This window comes from Astyanax mexicanus, chromosome 15, assembly GCF_023375975.1.
Source record: "Astyanax mexicanus isolate ESR-SI-001 chromosome 15, AstMex3_surface, whole genome shotgun sequence".
In the NCBI taxonomy this organism is placed as follows: Eukaryota; Metazoa; Chordata; class Actinopteri; order Characiformes; family Acestrorhamphidae; genus Astyanax; species Astyanax mexicanus.
The window spans coordinates 43,990,370-44,003,347 of record NC_064422.1 but is presented as its reverse complement, the minus strand read 5'-3'; the positions used below and the strand labels follow the sequence as shown (position 1 = coordinate 44,003,347).

Below are 12,978 nucleotides of genomic sequence, written 5' to 3'. Positions count from 1 at the left end.
TGCGGGTTGTCAGCAATCAAGATGCACTTCATGCTTCCCTCTGCTGACAACATTTATGGAGATGCGGATTTCATTTTCCAGCAGGACTTGGCACACTGCCCACACTGCCAATTTTTTTGATATATAATGTTTTGGGTTTTTATTGGCTTTAAGCCATAATCATCAACAATAAAAGAAATAAAAGCCTAAAATAGATCACTCTGATCACTCTAATACATATATATAGTATGAGTTTCAACTGAATTGCTGTTTATATAACAGATTAAAATCGCTTATTTATTCACTAAAACAGTGCATTTATATCAGCTTTTATACACATTACAATTCCAATGCGCTCAAAATAATGAGACAATCTGCACGTTTTAAAGCACAATTATTTTATTTATTTTCTGAATAAAAAAACTAAGTAAGAAAGGAACAGGCCACATTTTTGGAAAATGTTACAGTAAGCAAATCAATAGCAATTGCACTTTGAGTGTGTTGAAGTGTGTGTTCTCTGAGGAGGATGTGGATCCTTTATGGATCGCATTAATTAGCCTTAATTAGCATCCATGACCCTGCTAATGGTACACTCTGTCAAGAACCAAACTTTGATGACTATAAAACATTTTAGATTCTTACACTTTCGTTTTTTTTTCCTGCATGAAACATCAAAGCCAAGAACTGACTTTCTACTTTCTGCCTAAAATAGAGTTTTATTTTAAAAATGTGTTGTTTAGCTGATTTTTCAAGTGAAATTAAGTAAATAAATGATTGACCGGAACATTATTTTGCTTGTATAAATTGTAAACTTGTATAAATGAGCAAAAAAAAACACACTTACTTTCTGAAATTAAAATAAATGCATGTTATTTTTTCTATGCTCGCTCTGTTACATATGGTAAAAAGTAAAAGTAAAAGAAAGAGACAGTCCCCGTCAAAATCATAAGTACATACGTTTTTATAGACATTTATTTTATTATGTCTTAAGTTCTATTGTCTTAAAGTAAATTGAGCTGTTGACTGATAGCAGTTCGTGGCCAGGAGTAGCTGTTTATTGGTACAGTACATAATCGGACCAAAAAAGTGTACAATTCTAGTAAAGAGGCCATCATTAGACAGAAAAAAGTCAGAAGAAATAGTGTCCAAATAAATAATTTGGTGCATTTTCTTTAGAAGAAAGGAATACACAAGCTTAGCAACTCCGAAAAACTTCATAAGTGCAAATAAAGTTTTATTTAAAGTATAAACCACTGGAAAGGCCAGAGTAGACTGTTGGAAAATACAGCTCTGGAAAACAAGAAGAGTGCACTTCAGTTTCTGAAACAGTTTATCTGATTTAGCTATTTATAGGTTTATGTTTGAGTAAAATGAACATTGTTGTTTTATTCTATAAACTACAGACAACATTTCTCCCAAATTCCAAATGAAAATATTCTCATTTAGAGCATTTATTTGCCAAAAATATACAGAGCTTTCAGACCTCAAATAATGCAAAGAAAACAATAAAGTTCATATTCATAAAGTTCAGAAATCAATATTTATTTGAATAAGCCTTTTTGGCATGTTCTCCTCCACCAGTCTTACACACTGCTTTTGGATAACTTTATGCTGCTTTACTCCTGGTGCAAAAATTCAAGCAGTTCAGTTTGGTGGTTTGATGGTTTGTGATCATCCATCTTCCTCTTGATTATATTCCAGAGGTTTTTAATTTGGTAAAATCAAAGAAACTCATCATTTTTAAGTGATCTCTTATTTTCTTACAGAGCTGTATATATTTCAAAAGATTTTAATGGCAGATTAAACCTGTAGCAGTATTCTATAACAGTCAGAACTTCACTGCTTCATTTAAAATAAACTGAGCTGGTGCACAACAGCATTATCTCCGCATTATACAGCTTTCTAACATTTCTGTTCCTGTCTAAATACCTACAGACCTGCTTGTATGTTGTTGAAATTTATACATAAATATGATTTTTAAGACAGATACCAATAATTCCAAGAACATAAACTTGGATTTCTCTGAAAAACTCATTTGATAGCATTGCAAATTAAACAGAAATAAACCAAAATCTACAAAAAAAAAAAAAAAATCACTCAATCAAATGACATCATGAGAGTTATTAAGACATGACGGAATGTTTAATATCAATCGATATGCACTACAGGTCTTCATACACATGCGCGTAATTTACCCATCCAGTTCCCATGAGGGGAGATTATATACAGAGCCAGCCCCGCTGCGCTGAGTTCCTTTAGTGTTGGACGGGACGGAGAAGAGGACACAACATGGCTGAAAAATAAATTAAAGAAATTTACAAATTAATTTATAGATTTTTTTATATAATTGCAGGATCTTACAGTTTAGTTTCTAAGAAAAACAACATTTAGTTGTGGACATTTAGTATTTACTAGAAACTTACTTAAAGGTGCAGTCCATGTTATTTAGTTTCTAAACTGAAAGCAGTAGCATTTCTGAGTGGAGAACAAAATGGATAAAATATTGTGTTTAATGTTTTTTTTTATGTTTAATGTTTACCTGCTATACCTAATAATATATTCATTCTAAAAACGTGAGTGTCGGGTCGCTTTCACGTGAGTTCTTCTTCTGGCCACGTCACGCGTCTTTACATACTTATGTCACACCTACAGTCTCTAAAAGAGGATCCGGCTCAGTTTTACTGAACGCGAGTGGCTGGTGGAGCAATGGAGACTTCAGAAGAGGAAACTCAGAGCTCAGTAGCTCCTCCATTCACTCATAGTAAAACCAAAGAAATGAAGGAGTGAAGTTTCTGACTGAGCTCTCTCTCTCTTTCTCTCTCTCTCTCTCTCTCTCTCTCTCTTTCTCTGACTGAACATAACCTGGAATCAGATTCATCCACTCTGATAGGAGACCGCATCACACTATCAGCTTTAAATGACTTAAAATAAATAAAATTACTGACTTCAGTTTGGAAAAAAAATACAGAGCTAACGTAAAAATTTTAAGGAGGTGTTGGACCAGCAGATGACATGTCTCTCCAAACCATCACTGATCATCAGTAAATTTTACATTTCATTTAAGGTAAATCAAGGGAGCAGAGTCTGGAGGAAGAGTGGAGAGACACACAGTCCAAACTGCTCGAGATCTAGTGTGAAGTTTCCACCAATCAGTGATGGTTTGGAGAGACATGTCTGTCATCTGCTGGTGTTGATCCACTGTGTTTTATTATCAAGTCTAAAATCTTACAGTACTTCACGCGTCCCTCTGCTGACAACTGGATTTATGGAGATGTGGATTTCATTTTCCAGCATGATTTGGCACACTGCCCAGACTACCAAACGTACCAATTGCTCTTCTATAATATTCTAATTTTCTGAGACACTGATTTTTGGGTTTTTATTGTCTGTAAACCATAATAATCAACAATAAAAGAAATAAACGCTTAAAATAGATCACTGTGTGTGTAATACATCTTTATAATATATAAGTTTCAATGATCAAAATTAGGGGTGGGCGATACGGCCCTAAAATAATAAATCACGGATACACTACTGCAACAAAATGAATATTAAATGTTATTATTGCATACGATACGATATGGCAAACTCCTAACTGAGAAAAAAATCCAAGAAGTTTATCAGATTTGTAACAAAAGTCTACAGTGATGATCCAGAATATCATGATATTAATAATATTAATAATTAATAATATCTCCATATATCCAGGATTAAAGTAAAATAAATAATACTGTACGGATATAATCTGTCTCTAGTAGAGATATAATGGGAAATGAGAACAATGTGATTTCTTCTTTTTCTAAAAACAGTAACAAAGTAGAACCCTGATATGATAATTAGGGGTGGGTGATATGGCACCATATTTCAGGGTATAATATCGTTCACCATATTCAAAAATCTTATGAATATTATTGCCTACAACCCGATATGGCACAGCCCTAATCAAAATCACAATAAAAATATATATAGGAAGACTTCTTACCATGGAGTTCTATCAGTGTGAGGCCACGCTCCAGCGATGTGGTTTATATAGCCACATGCTTATCAGAACCCAACCTGAGAAAAAAAACAATATGAACATCAGATCATCTAAAGGGTAACACTTTACATTAAATGTTGACTAACTGACTTACATGAATTAATGCATGAATGAATACCATGAATAAGACATGAGGTAATATATTAACAATGCTTAGGAAATGTTATTAAATATAATTAAACACGGAACTACAGCATTAATTAATGTTATTTTCACATGAAATGTAGATAAACTACTGTTTTACGAAGTAAAGCATTTGTTAAGATGAACAATAAATCATACACTTCATTAATAATGTTAACTAATGTTCGGTAAACAAGTAACAACTGCTCTTTATGTCATTTATTGCTTATATGGTGCAGCTATACATACAGTCATTGTTTAATATTTATTAATTAAATATTAGTTATAAATATATTTTGCTGTGATAACACTTATGCGGTGGTAGCCATTTACTTATTTTAATTACTAATGTCCGTTAACTAATATAATATTATATATAATCACATTTTTACTTTTATTTGCAATACATCTCTACGTGGATTAAAATTATTTTAATTTCACTTTACATCAGGTATATATATTCATTTTACTGAACAGAGCTGTCTTTATAAGTGCTTAGTAATGTTTAACAGATGTTAATAATGCTTTAAAAAGGCATTATTGGTTAATCATGGTTTCTATTTACAATTTCTACATGCAAGTTGAATTCCAAGAAAATATATATACATATATATATTATGAAATTAAGCATAAGCATCATCCAGACTAATATTTACTTGTATAATAAATATTTACTGATTACCGTATGCATAACTGCAGTACACAAGCAAATGACAAGAAGATTAACTAATGCAGTTGTTACTTGTTTACCCAACATTAGTAAAGTATATGATAATAAAGTTTATGATTTATTGTTAATCTTAACAAATGATTCACTTGTAATGTGAAAATAACATTAATTAACCCTTTGAACTCTAGGCTGTTTTGGTGTGTTTTTTCTCCGTTTTGTTTTCAGTTCCTCTCTTTCAGGTCTTATAACACAGTAATTATATCAGACAGACACATGCCCTGATCTCTTTTACTCCAGAAGACATACGGCTGCTCAAAAATATCATCATTTAAAATGTAAAAAGAAGCAGAATTGTTATATTTTACTGGAACTGATCATGTTTTGCTCAAAACTTTACCAAGCGTCTGTTTTTTAAAACTTATTTCTAAATGTATAGACTTTAAATATATTCATACCTAAGATATCTTTTCAAAAATCTTTAGATTAGAGTTTTTATGAGTTGAAAACAAGAATATTGATGATTTGAGTTCATTAAATGGATTATTAATTATTACTGTGACAAAATACATGACGAAACAGCATCAGATGGATTTATTTATTTTTCTTGATAATCAATAATCACACCTCTAGGATACATGTAGATACTAAAAACCTGACACTCAGAGCAGCCCATGCCTTTCAGTATTTTGATCAGGAAACACAAAGAAAGCTATATACTATAAAAAAGTTAACTTTTTTTAGTCTAAATAAATAAAAATGTTTAGTGCAAAATAACTACTTAGTAAAAATGTGCAAGTAAAATAAAAACTATATAAAGTAGTGCGCACACCATACCTAGCTTTAATTTGAGTAAAGCAGGTAGTTTCACACTTTTTTTCTATGAACACTTTTGAGTCTTTATTTACTGATATTATTTGGTTTGAAACATCATATAAATATGTTTGAAGCACTAAAGGTAAATAATATTGGTTGGGGAAGGAGATTTTTCACTTTTTTAGGTGTTTTTTTCTCTCAATGGGTTTCTTGTAGATTTAGCTTTACCGCACTGGGATGTGATCACTATTTTTAGAAAGAGTAAGCTCCGCCCTTTCTAACCATATATGGATTATGTTTATGTGTGAAGGGATTCCTGAGTAATTAAGCTGAATTTGGGTGCTAAGGGTTAATGCTGTATTTCCGTGTTTAATTTTATTTAATAACATTACCAAAGCATTGTTAACGTATTACCTCATGTCTTATTCATGGTAACTAATGCATTAATTCATGTTAGTTAGTCAACACTTATTGTAAAGTGTTAGAACTGTGTTTTAATCCAGCAGAGACTAGAGAAGGAGAATACGCAGCAGAACTTACGCGCCCTCTTCCGTCAGCAGCTCCAAAAACTTCTTAACTCTGTATTCAGGGAGCATCTAAAACACACAAACACACACCACAAAGAGAGAGGAACCGCATGTGAGGGAACGCTAGAGAAAGGACAGAGCGAGAGAAAAGAAAGAGTTTGGTGACATTGGCCTACATTCTTTGTGTTAGCCTTTCTAAAGAGCGCTAAAACAGCAAAACAATCAAGTTCACTGAGTAAAAGACCGGAGGGTTTAGAGGAGAGTGTGTGAGAGTAGCTAAACGGCTCAGGGTGTTGAGGAGGGGAAGTGTCAGGACGAGTGATAAATCTGGGTTGGATCTGCTCCTTATATAAGAAGAGCCAAAAAAAAAGGCCTTCCTTAATTCTACTAACATCCAGAAAATCACTTTCCTGATCCCTGTTCACACGTACAATTACAATTACCACCCACTGCACTGTCCACTGTGGGTGGTAATGCCTTTTATGACACACATGCACATACACTGCACATCAAGAAATGTTAAATGCCTGCAGAATTTTGGAAATGCACCATCTCTTTAATCTATTTAATCTCAACTTATATTCAGCTCTGTAAAAAATGAAGAGAGCACTAAAGTTTCTGAATCAGTTTCTCTGATTTTGCTATTTATAGACATATTATATGTTCGAGTAAATTGAACATTGTTGTTTTATTCTATAAACTAAGACACCATTTCGCACAAATTCATTTAGAGCATTTATTTGCAGAAAATGAGAAATGGCTGAAATAACAAAAAAGGTGCAGAGCTTTCAGACCTCAAATAATGCAAAGAAAACAAGTTCATATTCATAAAGTTTTAAAAGTTCAGAAATCAATATTTGGTGGAAAAACCCTGTTTTTTGTTCACAGTTTTTTTCATGCATCTTGGCATCATGTTCTCCTCCACCAGTCTTACACACTGCTTTTGGATAACCTTATGCCTTTACTCCTGGTTTGATGGCTTGTGATCATCCATCTTCCTATTAATTATATTCCAGAGCTTTTTAATTTGGTAAAAGCAAAGAAACTTATCGTTTTTAAGTGGCCTCATATTTTAAGTGGCCAATATTCATTCTAAAAACTGGGGTGTCGGGTCACTTTTTGCGGGAGTTCTTCTTCTTCTGGCCACGTCACACCTCATTCTTTGAGATGCGCCAGTAGCTTTAAGGAGTATATCTGGATTCATACGTGGACGCTAAGTATCCTCATACACATTTCCTACAGACTCAAGAATGTCATGAGCAGGTGATTGAGGAGCATTAAGAGCTCATGTGATCACGGCTGCAGAGGAGGAGGGGATTCGTCAGGAAAATTTATGCCTGTGTTCACCATAACTTATCTTCCACATCGCCTGTGGCTGTTGGGAGTCACAGGCTCCAAAAACTGCTGAAGAAAAAGGGAGGGAATGGGAGGAAAAGAGGTGAAAAGAGAGAAAATCTGGGAGGGCTGTCACGTCGGCGTGCAGCATGTCTCGGCAGACTCGGCTTCATACTTCTCCGGGAGGGTAAAAGTGGGAGGAGGGGGGGGAAATACCACAGCAATTACCACTGAGCATCCAGCACAAACAGAACTACAACTCATAAACAACCCTACAACCGCCACTCTACTACACCACAAACAAGACTACAACTCCCAATCAACTACAGCGCGCACACAAGAAGATAAGCAGCTCTAAAACTACTGAGAGTTTAAGCGATGGTACGCATTTGCAGAAAGAGTGCAGCTGCTACGACAAGGAACACTAAATCACAGCTTCCATAAACTGTTTGCTATTGTTGAAAGCTCATCAGGGCCAATGAGAAATTAATGCAATGTGTTATAAGCTAATTCAGCGCAGGAATGTGAGGAAAAAACAATGCATTATACAACTGCTGCCGTAAATCACAATTATGTAGCAGCTGCATCTTAAAAACAGCTTAATTCAGTTTAAAAACAGTTTGCTAATCATGGTCAATGCGTAAAATAAGGATAATTAAACCAAAATGCAACTATGCACTATGTATCTTTGGTGGAGAACTACATAACTCAAGTTATATTAGTGTAAAACCGTGTAACATTACTTGTACATCTAAGTCAACATGCTTCTATTTGTGCAAGTACCAGTTCTGTATCTCTCAGCTTGTTAACAAATGCACATGTAGAGCATGTCCGCAAGATGAGGCTCAAATCATGATTTGTATTTATGACGGTGTGGTAAAAGTGATTTAAACTCCTGTACTGTAATGTAATCTCGCCTTTGTATAATACAGCAGAATAAGGTTATATTTTTGTCACTGAAATACAGCTCTGGAAGAAAATAAAAGATTGGCATAAAGTTATACAAAAGCAGTGTGTAAGACTGGATGGAGGAGAACATGTCAATATGCGTGAAAACTGTGATTATAAATGCTCTAAATGACAATATTTTTATTTGGAATTTGGGAGAAATGTTGTCTGTAGTTTATAGAATAATACAACAATGTTCATTTTACTCAAACATAAACCTATAAATAGCTAAATCAGATAAACTGATTCAGAGTCAGCAATAGGCAGCCTGCAAGCATGAAACGTCTGACCTGTGAGGTTGTTTGAACTATTATAAACAATAATGAAAAATATAAATAATAAAATGCTTATCTGGTGAGCTTTTGTTTATATTTCTCCCCTGTCTCTCTCTGTTGTGCCGCTTGGCGTGACTTTAGTTTCTGCCCGTTCTCGATTTTCTGCCTGTTTTTGGGCTCCCTATCTCCTTATAAGGGCCTTTTTTCCTGGCCGTGTCCCAATTCACTAGCTGGGGCAGAGGTAGTGTATTGGGCCACGACCCTGACGACACGGGTTGGATCCCGCGTGAGGAGCGGTGTGTATGTATATTTATTTATTTATTTATTTATTCCTTTCTTCTTGGGTTTACCCGCTTTAAGATCAACTGTTCTGCAATTGGCTTCAACAACCCTCTGGGCTGGAGAGCTACTAGTCTTTAGCACTTCATCCTCCATCCCATTACACTTCATTTCCCAAAACTGATTTTTTTTTGTTGTGGCCGAAACGTAATGGCTTGGAAAATATCTGGCCAAACTTAATTGCCGACCCCTGACCTATACATTACAGTGTTGGGTTTTGTAGTGTCGTATAGGATCCTAAAGAGAGCGACTCTTCCAGATGTCAGACAGGAACACCAGCAGTCTAGTGTGCGAGCTGCAGAGTGTTCTAGGAACTGGAGATAAGTGAACCTTGTTTACGTGAACGTGTTGAAAGCTTTACCCCAGAGAGAGAAATCACATCTGCTCTGCCTTGTTTTCATTATCACTTTGGCACAAGGTGTAAAATAATTAAAACTGATATGTGACTCAAACCACACATGATTAACGACAAGAGCTGTGACTCAAGGACTCGTCTAGACACAGTAGGATAAAGTCTCTCTCTCTCTCTTTAATTCTCTCTCTCTCTCTCTCCCTCTCCTCTTGAATCAGTAAAAGGTTTATTTCCTTTATTCAAGACTGGAATTCTTTGTATTTACGTTCCTTTGAGCGCCAAAAAAAATAAAGCAGAGGAACACCTATGGAGTGAATTTTTTTGTCCCCAAAGATTTATGTAAAAAAAATTTAATCTGCAATCAAAATGTAAAAAATCAAAAGGAAAATTTTATGTTGCAAATTCAAAAGAGAAAAAATATATAGCAAATATATATTTTAAAATATACTTGGTTACGTTATCATCCTTTGAAGTTATTTGAAAGTTATTTCAGTTTGGAACTAAAACTTTTGTCACAAATTTCACTCCATAAACACCTCTGTGAATCAACACACTTCAACTAAATCCGGAGCTCAATATAGGCTGGGCTACAGGTACCAACACCTTGAACATCTGGACAGTGCATTATCTAACTGTAACATTAGAACATGAATAAGGAGCAGGTTAGAAATGTAGATAACTGATGGTAATCACAGCAGCCCTGTAACAGATCACGGGCGGAAAACGCTCCTTTCCCTCCGAGCTTCTTATACCTGCAGCCCAATTAGTTAATCTACCTTTTCCTTTTAATATGACGAGTTAACTCTTAAAACCAGCCATTTCAAAGCACTGTTCATGGTACGTAACGTTATTTGTGTACATAATCTATTTACCATATTTTTTGCATTATAAGGCACACAGGAGTATAAGGCGCACTATCTAAAAACAGCATTTTTCTGGCCTATTTTCTTACATAAGGTGCACCGGATTATGAGAGCTGTGACTAGGGTTGCAACGGTATGAGATTTTCATGGTATGATAACCGTCTCAGAAAATACCGCGGTATCACGGTTATCACGGTATCACAGTTTGTTACATATATTATTAAACTGACCCTTAAAGAAATTACAACAAAGGTTTTTTGTTCAATTAACTATTTATTGTAGAAACCTGGAACAACTATATAGATAATGTCTCCTTAAAAAAAATAAACTGTACACCATTAGGTGAAGGAAACCAGGTTTTTCCACTACTCTTAAGGGCATTAAGGGTGTATATAATTATATATATATATATACACACACACACACACACACACACACACACACACACGTGTCACACATTACATGTCCTCTAAGAAGTAAAGATCCTGTGTTTAAACTATTCAGTACAATTATTTAAGTTTAAATTATTTAATATCTGATAAACTGAGCCTGGGTCAGTGTCTGATCAACAACTGTTGTAAACGTCCGTTTTACTGCCAAGTTGGTATATAAGCAGATAGAGGGGATTTATTTCTGGTCTGGTTTTAACATATGAAAAACAGGCACGTCAGAATTTGAAAATGAACGCATGTAAATGAATGGCGTCTTTCACATCCAGTCCGGCCAGGACCTTTACACGGACACGTGAATCCGTCGTAGCACGCACTTCACGCCTGTACCTGCGTGCCCAAATTTCGGATAACTCAGCGCTTTTGCGGGCGCTTACCGCATGGGTTGTGCACGACTACAAAGAGGTTTTATTTAGGTTCAGAGTAAAATTATAAACTAAACACATACTTTGCGCTGCACAGCGGGGTGGTGTTCTTGGAGATGGGAGAACAGGTTTGACGTATGTCCACCTTTAGCTGTGACTTGACTGATTACAAATCGGATAACCATCCTCGGGTGCGTTCGGCGGGTCTCTGAAATAGTCCCACACTGCTGATTTTAGTTTAGCCTTTTTTAAGGCGGACGGAGATAATGTTTAGTCTGATGCACTTTCTGCCGTTCTCACCGCTGTGTGCTGAGCAGCTGAAGCGGAGCAGAGTTGCGCATGCGCGGGTGAGTTTCTCCGCTGGCTTGCGTTTTACCGGTAATAAGCAAACACACACGGTATGATAACCGTGCATTTTAATACCACGGTATACCGTGAAACCGGTTACCGCTGCAACCCTAGCTGTGACTCAAGCACTCGTCTAGACACAGTAGGATAAAGTCTCTCTCTCTCTCTCTCTCTCTCTCTCTCTCTCTCTCTTTCTCTCTCTCTTTTTCACACTCATTCTCTCTCTCTCTCTCTCTCTCTCTCTTTCTCTCTCTTTCTCTCTCTTTCTCTCTCTCTCTCACTCTCTCTCACTCTCTCTCACTCTCTCTCACTCTCTCTCACTCTCTCTCTTACCTGCAGGGACATTTCGATGAGCATCTGAAGCTTCTTAATGCCGAGCCACACTCCTTTGCCTTTGACTTGCTGTGCAATTTGTGTGCGTTCATCTTCCTGGAAACCTCCCAGCAGCTTTACCACACACAGACACGCATATAACAAACACACAGTAAATTACACATTATGTACCACTCAAGAATTCAAAAAGGAATCCTTCCTGTTAACACTTATCAAACCACTTATCAAATCTTTCTATAACATTATATTTGTCAGTGAGCAAATTAGCAAAATCACTGCATAAAATCTGGTATACAGCTCTGGAGACCACTTAAAAATTATGAGTTTCTTTGATTTTACCAAATTGAAAACCTCTGGAATATAATCAAGAGGAAGATGGATGATCACAAACCATCAAACTACCAAACTGAACTGCTTTTGGATAACTTTATGCTGCTTTACTCCTGGTGCAAAAATTCAAGCAGTTCAGTTTGGTGGTTTGATGGCTTGTGATCATCCATCTTCCTCTTGATTATATTCCAGAGGTTTTCAGTTTGGTAAAATCAAAGAAACTCATAATTTTTAAGTGTCTCTTATTTTTTTCCAGAGCTGTAGATGTGCTACACACAGAGTGATCTATTTTAAGTGTTTATTTCTTTTGTTGTTGATGATTATGGTTTACAGGCAATGAAAACACAAAAATCAGTAGCTCAGAAGATTTGGCAGTGTGGGCAGTATGTCAAGTCCTGCTGAAAAATGAAATCTGCATCTCTGTAAAGTGCTGAAGTGCTGACATGACTGACTTGGGTTTTCATTGGCTGTAAGCCATAATAATCAACAATAAAAGAAATAGTTAAAATAGATCACTCTGTGTTTAATACACCTATATAATATATGAGTTTCACATTTTGAACTGAATTACTGAAATAAAGTTTTTTTGTGAAGGTCCTGCAACCAGTGACCCAACTTTTTCTAACAGGACAATGATCGTCCACATACTGCTACCATCTCAAGAGCTTGAGATGGAAGACACAGATACTATGCCATGGCCAGCTGCATCTCTAGACCTATTTCTGCTTTTGGACGTCCTATCAACTGCGTAAGAATATTGGAGCTATTCTGACATGGATTATCACAGGACTCCATTAGGAACCTCTACAACTCCATGCTGAGACCTCTGGCAGGTTGGCATGATGTGTGACCATGTTTTACACACTACTTTTGTAAACAAACCCACCTCA

The 12,978-nt window shown here is 35.8% G+C and overlaps 1 protein-coding gene across 1 annotated transcript in view; it reads right to left on the bottom strand.

Moving 5' to 3' along the window:
* Positions 1-360: 360 nt before the first annotated feature.
* nsfb (N-ethylmaleimide-sensitive factor b) overlaps positions 361-12,978 on the bottom strand; it is a 48,011-nt gene continuing 35,393 nt past the window's right edge. The window contains exons 19-22 of the mRNA XM_049464644.1: positions 11,759-11,872; positions 6,165-6,220; positions 3,962-4,035; positions 361-2,272 (exon numbers count right to left, since the gene is read on the bottom strand). Of these exons, the coding sequence (XP_049320601.1) occupies positions 4,005-4,035; positions 6,165-6,220; positions 11,759-11,872 (201 nt within the window). The 3' untranslated portion in view covers positions 361-2,272; positions 3,962-4,004. The remainder of the gene's footprint in view (positions 2,273-3,961; positions 4,036-6,164; positions 6,221-11,758; positions 11,873-12,978) is intronic.